At 37.7% G+C, this 9905-nt stretch overlaps 1 protein-coding gene across 3 annotated transcripts; it reads right to left on the bottom strand.

The window, feature by feature from the left end:
* Positions 1 to 723: 723 nt before the first annotated feature.
* Positions 724 to 9883, bottom strand: LOC142065881 (uncharacterized). Of its 3 annotated transcripts, XM_075112648.1 has the most exons (8): positions 9695 to 9883; positions 9193 to 9272; positions 6444 to 8759; positions 5854 to 6176; positions 4595 to 4936; positions 3730 to 3870; positions 3150 to 3275; positions 724 to 2848 (listed from the first exon to the last, which is right to left on the bottom strand). In XM_075112648.1, the coding sequence occupies exons 1-8, from the start codon at positions 9760 to 9762 to the stop codon at positions 2693 to 2695; spliced, it is 3552 nt and encodes a 1183-aa protein (XP_074968749.1). In that variant the 5' UTR covers positions 9763 to 9883; the 3' UTR covers positions 724 to 2692. The 3 variants fall into 3 exon arrangements, with proteins under 3 accessions (XP_074968749.1, XP_074968747.1, XP_074968748.1); XM_075112646.1 differs by having other exon boundaries at positions 5854 to 8759; XM_075112647.1 differs by lacking the exons at positions 724 to 2848; positions 3150 to 3275 and having other exon boundaries at positions 3555 to 3870; positions 5854 to 8759.
* Between the last annotated feature and the right edge of the window lie 22 nt (positions 9884 to 9905).

Genomic DNA, 9905 nt, shown 5'->3' with positions numbered 1-9905 from the left:
TTTTGCGTCCATATCAACAGCTGTTAGGTACATGGTTGCTTGTATCATGTCCCAGCTGAGGAGTTTTCTGTCTCTATTTTACCAGGCACTGTAAGCAACAAAAGTAGGTGGCTAACATAGCAAAGTCCAACCGCTTCAAAGAATTGAAAAATCTTGTAGCAGCTGCTAATTAGGATTTTAAAAATCTGCAGTGCCTAAGATATTTTAGAGTACATTTTGTTCAGAAGAACTGTTAAACGTGTAACGATGAAAGAGATGGATTACAGGAAAATTAAATGTAGGGTTTAACTGAGAAATAATCATTTTCTATGAAAGATAATGACTCCTCTTGAGGTTAGTATCAAGATTTATTGACCCCAGAGGTTAATATTGATCAAAACCAAGGCAAACAAAATATTAGACCTTGAAGGAGAGTAATCTTGATATTGAAGTCTTGCCACTGACTGAACAGGTCAATATATCTGGATGCCAGAATCTAAGGGTTTGATCACAGAATGGTGGGGGATATTAAATATGTCTGGCATGTTCTATATGTATACACTTTTTATTCTCATCAGCAGTGGTTACTTTATAGCCATGTCCTTCTGTATATAGCATCTTGCAAGGGTTCAGGCTCCGCTCACAAACCTAATAGCAAGTATAATGGTTATCTTCCTCAAGTGTAACATATAGCGTAACATAAAGCACCGCTCTGAAATAAAATGAGTCCTTCAGCCATTCATTCACATATCTAAGTGATATTTTTAATAGCTTTCATTCCAAACACAACAACGATCCTGCTGCTGCTGCAAAACCATAGTGACAATAAACGGAAAAACCGTAGTGCTTCAAGATATAGATTCATCATTATTTGTCTAGAAAGTCTAGGAGAAAAAAAATTAAGTTAAATTCTGCCATAAACTGACAACAAGAAAACATAAATCTTAGAACAAATAACTTATCTGGATTAATTAATCAATGGGGATAAAAGTGGGAGACTTAAGAAAATGTACCACTTAGGGACATGAAAATAATTTACATGAGATCAACAGTTAACGCGCTTGGGGCAGAAGTTGCCGTTTATTTCTGTTCATATGGCAACTACCAGGAGAGGGCTTTTGGACATCCCCTGGAGCTGCCTGCTAAACCTCAAATCCCATTTTCTAATGAGAACAGCAATGTGTACAATATAATATGAAATCAATTAGAATTGCAATAAATAAAAATGAGATGCATAGGGTTTATTTTGTTTATTCAGAAAATAAACAATTCAGTATGAAAACAGTTAAGCCATCAGTATTTAAAAATAGAAACATAAAATATTTTTCTATTTTTCCCCACCAAAACCAGATTGTAAGTCTTGTGATTTTAAACATAAGTTTATACATATTTTATATTTAATTGTCCTGTTTTTAATTTTATTTGAAATACATCCTGAATGAATGGAATTTGAATAAATCAGATCTACTTACATTCAGTTATTCAATAATGAACAGTTTCTGAATTCCAGTAAGAAATATTTGCATAGTATCTATTCTTTAAAAACCTAACAAATAAAAATATATCATTGGTCTTCTTTTAATGCAAAATAGGTGAACAATTAGCTTATATTTCCATATTAAAATCTTGACTTTTCAAATTTTGCCAATACAAAATAGGATGATTGATTTCCTGTTTTGCCACTTGAAGTTCATCCTCAGCACCTTACATTGAGATGTTGTAAGGATTCAAAGGACTCATGAATTGCACGATAAATAACCTAAATCACATGTACATATATAATTTTCAGAAATCGGAGTTGCTGATAGAAAAATATCCCATTTAAAGTGCATTTCATTGGTATTTGTCTCATTTATATAAAGTTGTAGGCATTAACACTGGATGTCTGGCTCTAGATCCTGCTAGGGCAGGTTCATTCCATACGCCACATCTCTGAAGTCATCTCCGGGCTACTTTTAACTATTTCCACAGTGTATAGAAAAAATATCTGGCGCACAGTCACCTTTGTGACTCTGCTGTACCCATCAGGAAGAGTTTTAGACTTGTTCCAATTAGATGAGTTTGTTCTAAACTGCAGAGGTCCACAGCAGTTCAGTTTCTGGGAGATTTAATTCCATCTGCATATTTATGTTCTTAAGACAATCACCTATGATTTTCTGAACATTATTTTCAATATATGATTCACTTATCATTCACACCCTGAACACGATAAAAAAGAATAAGATAATTTACACATAAATTGTTTTTGAACCCTGTTTGTATAGGCTTGTATACAATTTTAAAACATGTTGTGCTTTTGAAATGCAGAAGTGAATAAAGTGCCCCCTTGATCAAAAAAAAAAACACCCAACAGACAAGAATAAAACTTCCACCCTTTAGATTCTGTGTGACACCAGTCTAAGAACATTGATCTTAAAAGCACAAAACACAGGAAGAATATTTTATGTAATATTTTTCTATCTGCTTAAGTCTCTGCTTGCATTCTTTCGTTGTAAACATGAACATATAAATTAGGCCAAGGCCACACCGGTATTGGGTACAAGTCCAGAATTAAAATTCTTAAAAGGTACATTTTTGCCTTAAAAAACCAAACCAAACCAGAAACAAACAAAAAACCCACACCCAAACAAAAACAAACAACAACCAACCACCAACCAAAAAACCACAAACCAGAGATAAAAAGCCCTAATAGAGGAATTTTAAAGGAAAACTTCTAATTGCAGGCTTTTCTCAGATAAATCTTATTAAGAACTCTGATTGTATCAAGGATCAAACCATCAAATACTTCTTCAGTCATTCTCATCTTCACAGTTAATTCATCATCATCATAGTAAGTCCACTGAGATTCTTCTTTGCAGAGCTCCTGAATCTAAAATATAACAAGGATATGAAGGTTTACTTCAAGAATAAGAGGAGGGTCAGTTCTGAAAGGTACTAACACACTATACCTAATGCAACAAATTACCAGTGCATATACAAAGTTCATTTATTCAATTGAAACCACTCACAAGAACTAGAAATACTGGATTATTAGTGCAGGCGTACTGAAAAGGAAGGCAATAACTTGAAGTTCTGAAGTTATTTTAAGTAAACATGATTCTCACAAAAGCATGAGATTTCTAGTTAAACCTAGAAAAAGTAAACAAATCTCCATTTGGAAGGCTGCTTACCAGAATAAGGTCCACTCTGTTTCTCTTACAGTTTCCATACTTGGTCATATTAAGGATTTTTCTTTTCATTTCTAAGTCATTCTTTTCCAGGTTCATTATTTTAATAATTTCACCCTGAACAAACGTCTACAAAATAAAGAAGGCTGAAAAGAATTCTTCTCATAGGAATTCTGTCACTGTGAAGGTTGTAGCAGGGGCCAGTGTGAAGATCCAGCTTTAAATCTAGAAATGTCCCAGAGTTTAGGGAACTGATCTAGAAGTAGCTGGTCAATCCTGGCCAACCAACACATTTTAAACATAAGATTACTCTAGAGGTTACACCCATGATAGTCATAAGCAGGGAGATTTAGAAGCCCAGTTCCCATTCCTCTACAGAAATCCATATGTTTGGAGTATTTAGACAAATCAGCTCAGTCTCTGTTTCTTCCAGCATTTCAAAGCAATGCTGTTTCCTTCTCTAATCACCTCAGTTATGCTGCCATCATCCTCCCAAATTTCACATTTCTGTCTTTTTGCCGTTGCAACATCTGCTCTCTTCACCAATTCTTGTAATTGTACACTTTACATTTCCAGAATGTACCTTGACATCATCGACGTCTGTTGTTCTGCAGAGGCCCCTGGAACAGCGAGATCCAAAATCTTTCATCCACTGAAATTTATTCGGATTTGCAGTCACTTGATTTTCTGCACATAGCAACTCATGGGTCAAATCAAATATAACCTGTAACAACAAAACCCCAGTACCAACAAAAATTGAATTTCTCACGCCCTCTCAAAAGTTTTCTCAGTGCGTGTGAAGGACGTTAGGCTGGTAACAGTAGAGGTTTGCATCTCAGCGCGAAACTTCTTAACATCATCTGCATCACTGATGTTCCTATAGCTGATGTCATGCTGACCATTACCTAAAGAGCATGGAAACCTGTACAGCAGAAGATATTTGACAGCAATGTGTGAACCCTCTAAGTATGGATGGCTTATGCAAGAGGCCCTGATGGGACTCTATAAAATCTCCTTGTGTAGACCGAGGTCCACAAAATTCAATAGTTCCAGGACGCTGAGGAACATGAAGATCTGATCAAACTCAGCAGGACATCCGAGGCAGCAGGCTTGGACTCTTTAGACTGCAGCTTTCCAAGAAGCTGGGCTTTTTCTGAACAGGCCCCAAACAGACACTGGGCTTGGTGTCCAGGGTCATAAGACTGAAGAGCTCTAGCAAAAAGCTTGTATCACAGCAAGGACAGCTATTTGAGTGGAATTATTTTGCAGCAGATTACCAGAAGCAGTACTTTGCAATACCTCTTTCAGTGTTCCTTGAGCTATATTTAGTGTTAGAATAACATTAAGTTAGAATAAACATTAGCTAGAATAACATTAAGTACTAGCTAATATGAGGCAGCCTACAGAACACCAGAAAAGTTTAATAACAGTTAGTGCTTTACAAATACCTGATTATACATCCTCTTGCTTTCTGTTTCCAAGTCATTCCCTGGGAGATTGTTACATTCAAAGCGCCTTGGCACACTGTTTCTCCTGAAATTTGAATACATGTTTTCTGGCGTCCATAGTTGTTCTACAGCATGTGCAGATAATTTCTTAACATGTGAACTGTAATGCGGTACCACAAGAGGAACTTCCACAATTTTCTTCCAAGGAGCTGAGTGCCACTGATCTAATTTGTACAAGTATTGCTTTTGGGTTTGTCTCATCAGCGTATGTTGGTCAGAATTAGGCTGATCAAAGTCTTCAGAGCTTCCAAAAACACCAGCATCAAGGATTTTTATAAGGAACTTTAGTAGAGAGAAAAAGAAAAAGCTCGGTGACATACTCCATATATTTCCAAAATTTGAGAGATATTGAGATTATTAGCAACTGATTAAGGTTACACTTAAAACCATCTTTTTACTCATGGGCTCAAGGAAAGGCTTACTGATGCGCCAAAAACCCAACTATTTTAACTGTATTTGGCAGAAATCAGAATTAGAAAGAATTCCATATTTGGAGTTCTATGAAACTTGACATTTTGAAACATTTTTGTTCTGAATTGGGACTACTTTCCCCATCCCCAAAAGCAATTTTTGTTTTGTGGGGAGGGGGTTGTGGGTTTGTTTTGGGTGTTTTTGTTTTAGTTTTTCTTTTTTTTTTTTTTAAACTTTCAGTGCTACTATTTTCTGATGGACTATTTAAGAAGTAAAAATTAGCCCCCATGGGATTGGAAGCAGCAGGCATCAAAAGCTTCTGTTTAATTTGGGGTTCCAGTGTCCCGGGGGGGCCAAACAAAGAGTCTTGACTTTGCTAGAAGCTGCCTGCAGAAATACTACAGAATTTGGAAGCTGAAGGTCTTGCAGCCAGGAGCTGCAAAGGAGTCAGGTAGATGAGCTGACAGGTGTCCAGGTTTGCTCTGAAATTAATTAAAGTTGAAGTTTGTGCAGATTTGTCTGTTTTGACTGAAAAATTCCAATACAAAGTTCTATTTGCTTCATTTGGGCTAGCTGTAGTCATTATCCCCATACTTAGCTCATGCTTGTTGCCACCTTACAAGTGCTATCCACTGGGGGCAGGATAATTCCTTAAAGGAGGAATGGGTCAGATTAAGTGAGCAATCTGGTTCCAAATGTTGACATGATTTAATTTTCATGGATGGTAAAGACAACTGGGCAACACAAACACTTGCCTGTGTAGACAAAAGCTTTCTGACTGTACTTACTGGCAAAGTGGTTGGAGAAGTCTCTGAAGATGAATGAAATATCTTGTCTGCTTTTGATCCATGTTTTCTTTTTATCTTCTTATATTCCTTAACTGCATCATCGACAAATTTAGTTACAATTCTTTCTGCTACTGTGTGACAACCATGAACGCAAAGCATATTGAAATTGCACAGTGAAACATCAGAAGCCTTTCCTGATTGTTCAGATAAGATTGCAACTGAATTTTCTTTGAGGAGAAACAGTTTCTGATTGTCTTCTTGTCTTAGGCCTTTGCCATAATTCATTATGTCTTTTTCAAAGGCACTTTTATATTTGTGTTGACCTGTTTGAGAAAATGCAATTAAAGTGTCAAACAGAAGTTTTTTACACTGTTCACTTGCAATATCATCAGTGACTTTATTTCTTTTCTGATCCTCTACTGAGCAACAAATATTTTTGCTTGTGTTTACCTCATCTGTGTAACCAGTCTTACTTTTAATTGGGAGCACATCTGCAAGTATCCTGTGTTTCATTTGTGTCAGTTCTGTTTTTCCTTTATCTGATCCCAAGTATGTTAAGTGATTTTGACAGAGGAATTCATTGCACTTACACTGGTCAGAACATGGAGACTTTTGCTCTTTTCCAGACAGCAAGGCAGTGTGTAACCTAGACTGGTTTTCTTTCACTTCTGATCCTCCTGCATTGCTTGTGTCTTCTGCTCTCTGCTCTGTAAGCCCTCCTCCCTGCTCATCATCTTCAGAGTATTTGTGGTCTCCTTTGAAGGATTCATCATCATAGGAGTCAGAGTCTTTGTCCCCAGTGTAACTGCAACTGTTTTTGTTAGCCCCCAACAGGTGAGAGATCTCATCGGGTCTGACAAAGACACCACAGTGCTGAGCACACTCAAAATACTTCACCCCTTTATAAGTTCCAGCATTATCACCTTCAGCTTTGTCAAGTGCAACGCCAGCCCAATGGCCACTATCAAAACAAGTATGTCCTTTAAACATTAGGGTACCAGCTTGGCTCTGCTTTACTAACACTCTGTCCCCAATTTCAAATGACAGTAAGGGATCATCAGTGTCCTCCTCAGCTTTGGGCAGCATTAAATATGTTTTGCGTTGTTTCATCGTGAAGTCAGGACTTTTACTGGCCTGACCAGAAGAAACAGGATTTGACACAGGCAGAAACTCCAAATGCTGAAAAGGCATCTCATGTTCCCCTTTTTGGTATTCTAGTAATCTCTCCTTTGCATTGGAAATATCTTTTGTTAAAGATTGTTCTGAGAGACTACCATCCTGAGTTGAAAAAACATCACTTGTCTCTTGATTAAGCAGGGGAAATTCTTCAGGCACAGTGTTATCAGGTAATGGGGATAATGCATCCATTTTTGGTGATATATCTTCATCCATACACTGTCTAGTCTCTGAGGCTGTCATTTGTTCTGGTGGACATAGGAAATCATCCATACTGAAGCTAGGATCTTCATTTTTCATTGCATCTGCACCTAGAGGGAGAGGAGGAGGAGGATGATGATGATCTTCACTTGGAAATGACAAATCCTTTTTATTAGAGGATGGCAAGTCAGCACTTCCATAGGACAATACTTCATCAACAGGAGACAGTATTTCTGACAAGGTATCCTCATCAGCTGGAGGAAGACCCTCATCACTAATAAAATTTGTGTTGTCTTCACCTTTGGAAAAGCAGTTCTCAGCTTGAAACAATTGCTTTTTTGAGGAGGCGGAAGAAAATAGTGCCCTCACTTCCTTTTTGGCTTGACTTTCAGTTGGTGAGTTATTTTGATTTCCTGCGGCCACCCTTTGCAAAGACTTGAATGAATTGGTTTCTGTACGGGCTTCTTCAGAAATTCCTGGCATGGTCGTGGACAGAGATATGATCTTACTGAGTTTGCTAGATGCGAGTGTCTCATTCAAAAGCTGCGCATGATTGTCTTCACCTCCTGAAACTGATAAGGTTCTTGAAGATAGACATGCTAATGGTTCATTATTTGTAATATCTTTGTCAGGTGGGAAAGAGATGGTGTTCCTAAGTTGGTCAGCAACCAAGTCTAGATGTTTCAAAGAACCTGCCAGCGGAAACCCTGTTAAGTCTCTATTTTGATCCACAAATAAACTGCCAATTCCATCATCCTTTTTCACTCTGCTAGTTGGATAACTAGGTTTCTGCTGTTCATAGTTCTTCAGTGAGTGAGTGTCATCACTGCAAGAAAAGCTGGCAACTGCGTCTTTACCCTCTTTTGTGATCTCCTGAAAATAGGTTTTGTTTCTGCTGTAGTTTTCCGAGGCATCCAGATGTGGCTCATCCATTCTCCTGCCAGGGTTGTCAGATTGGGAGGAATATGCTGACTTGGTTTTGGAGGCATTTGCTTTGTTTGATGGAATGAAAGAAAGCAAGCGATCAGTGCAGCCATTATCTGAAACACCTCCAGGGTGTTTCTGGGAGCGTGATGAAGTATTATCACCTTTGAGTACTTCATGTTCATCATGTTTGTCACTAGGTAACGTTTCCTTTCCATTACTTATTACTATTAGCATCCCTTTTGAAACATTAGGAAATGCAACACCATTGTCATAGGTAAACTCTTCTGGGATACTGACATTTGTGTCCTCTCCTTTTTTCATCTCTAATTCAGAGTCTGAAATGGAGCTTTCCGAGATGTCAATCCAAGCTGCAGACACTTTCTGAAATTCTGGGAGTGAAGAATCTGATTTGGCACTTTCACATCTCACAGAGAAGTTGTTTGACTTGCACAGGGGCTCAGTGGAAGCTAATCCTTCAGAAAATGCTTTTAAATTTAGTTCTTCGTCAGAAGACTGATGAGAAATGTGGTCCAAACACTTCAAGCACCGACTACCATCCACCTGATGGATCTCATAAGGGACAGGTACTTCCACTTCTTTAACTGGAACATTAAAAAAAAAGTCAGCATTTCAGAAAAATCTTTTATTTTATAGAAGGGGTTGCTGACAGGTAACTTGGGATTCAAACCTCAGCTGTAAATTGCATTCAAAAGACAGTAGCATTAAATACACATTCAAGATCAGGAGTCTTTAATATCATTATAAAAAATTAAATCAGACTTAAGTTAAATAAAGATGAGGAGCTCAGCAGTGCAGCAAGCAAGCAAATACAATAATGTCCAATGTTGCTGAGCAGAAGAGTTTGAAAACAGGATTTTCATTAAGATCTCTATTATTTTAGCCCAATAAGTAGCTTCACTACCTGATACAAGAAGCAGGCTATTATCCGCTATGGACAAACTCCATGAAGAGCCATTACTCGGACTGTATGTTAAATACCTACAGAAACCCTACTGGGAAGGGGATATTTCTTACCTTCTGACAAAGGGATTTTAGAAGGTACTTTTTCATCTATATGTGTGATTTCCAGTTTTCTCTCACAGTCTGTGCTAAATCTGAAAATACAACATTATAGTTTGATTAAACTGAAATTATGAAGTGTATGGAATGCATTGTTTCAGCACACCTTCAACTGATTCCAAAGAATTAGATCACCTAAGAAAGATTGGCAGACAATGTCTGATAAATGTGACAAGTGTTATGTCAAACTCTTTTTTTTTTTTTTTTATGAGTTTGGTGATTTGGGGTTTTTTGGTGGGGTGAGGTAGGGTGTGGGTGTTTGGGGTTTTGTTGTTTGGGGATTTTTTTAAGCCATTCAAGAAAAAAAATAGTCCCAGGCTAACGTCATTCAGGTCTGCCTCCTCTTCATGCAAGAGAAGGAAAACCATGGGCATAAAACAAACAAGGCAAGGTTTGACACGTCAATAAAAGAATCCCAAGGTAGGACTGAAGGTGTCAGCCTTGACAGATACAGTACCTCTGTTCTTCTGATGACCTTCCTTTTCTTAACTGGGTTTTCACTAATGTAGCTTCATTTGTAATCATTGTTGATCTTCTTTCCCCATCTTCATCATCAGAAGCAAGGTTGTTCTTCCTTTTCCCAGGCTGCAGAGAGTGTGATCAAGAATCACTGAATATACAGGAAACCTAAATACAGGTGAATTGCTGCTGGACTTCCCCCAGACTTA

The sequence above is a fragment of the Phalacrocorax aristotelis genome, chromosome 17 (genome assembly GCF_949628215.1).
Source record: "Phalacrocorax aristotelis chromosome 17, bGulAri2.1, whole genome shotgun sequence".
In the NCBI taxonomy this organism is placed as follows: Eukaryota; Metazoa; Chordata; class Aves; order Suliformes; family Phalacrocoracidae; genus Phalacrocorax; species Phalacrocorax aristotelis.
The sequence above is the reverse complement of the archived record's forward strand: the minus strand, read 5'-3'. Positions and strand labels throughout refer to the sequence as shown.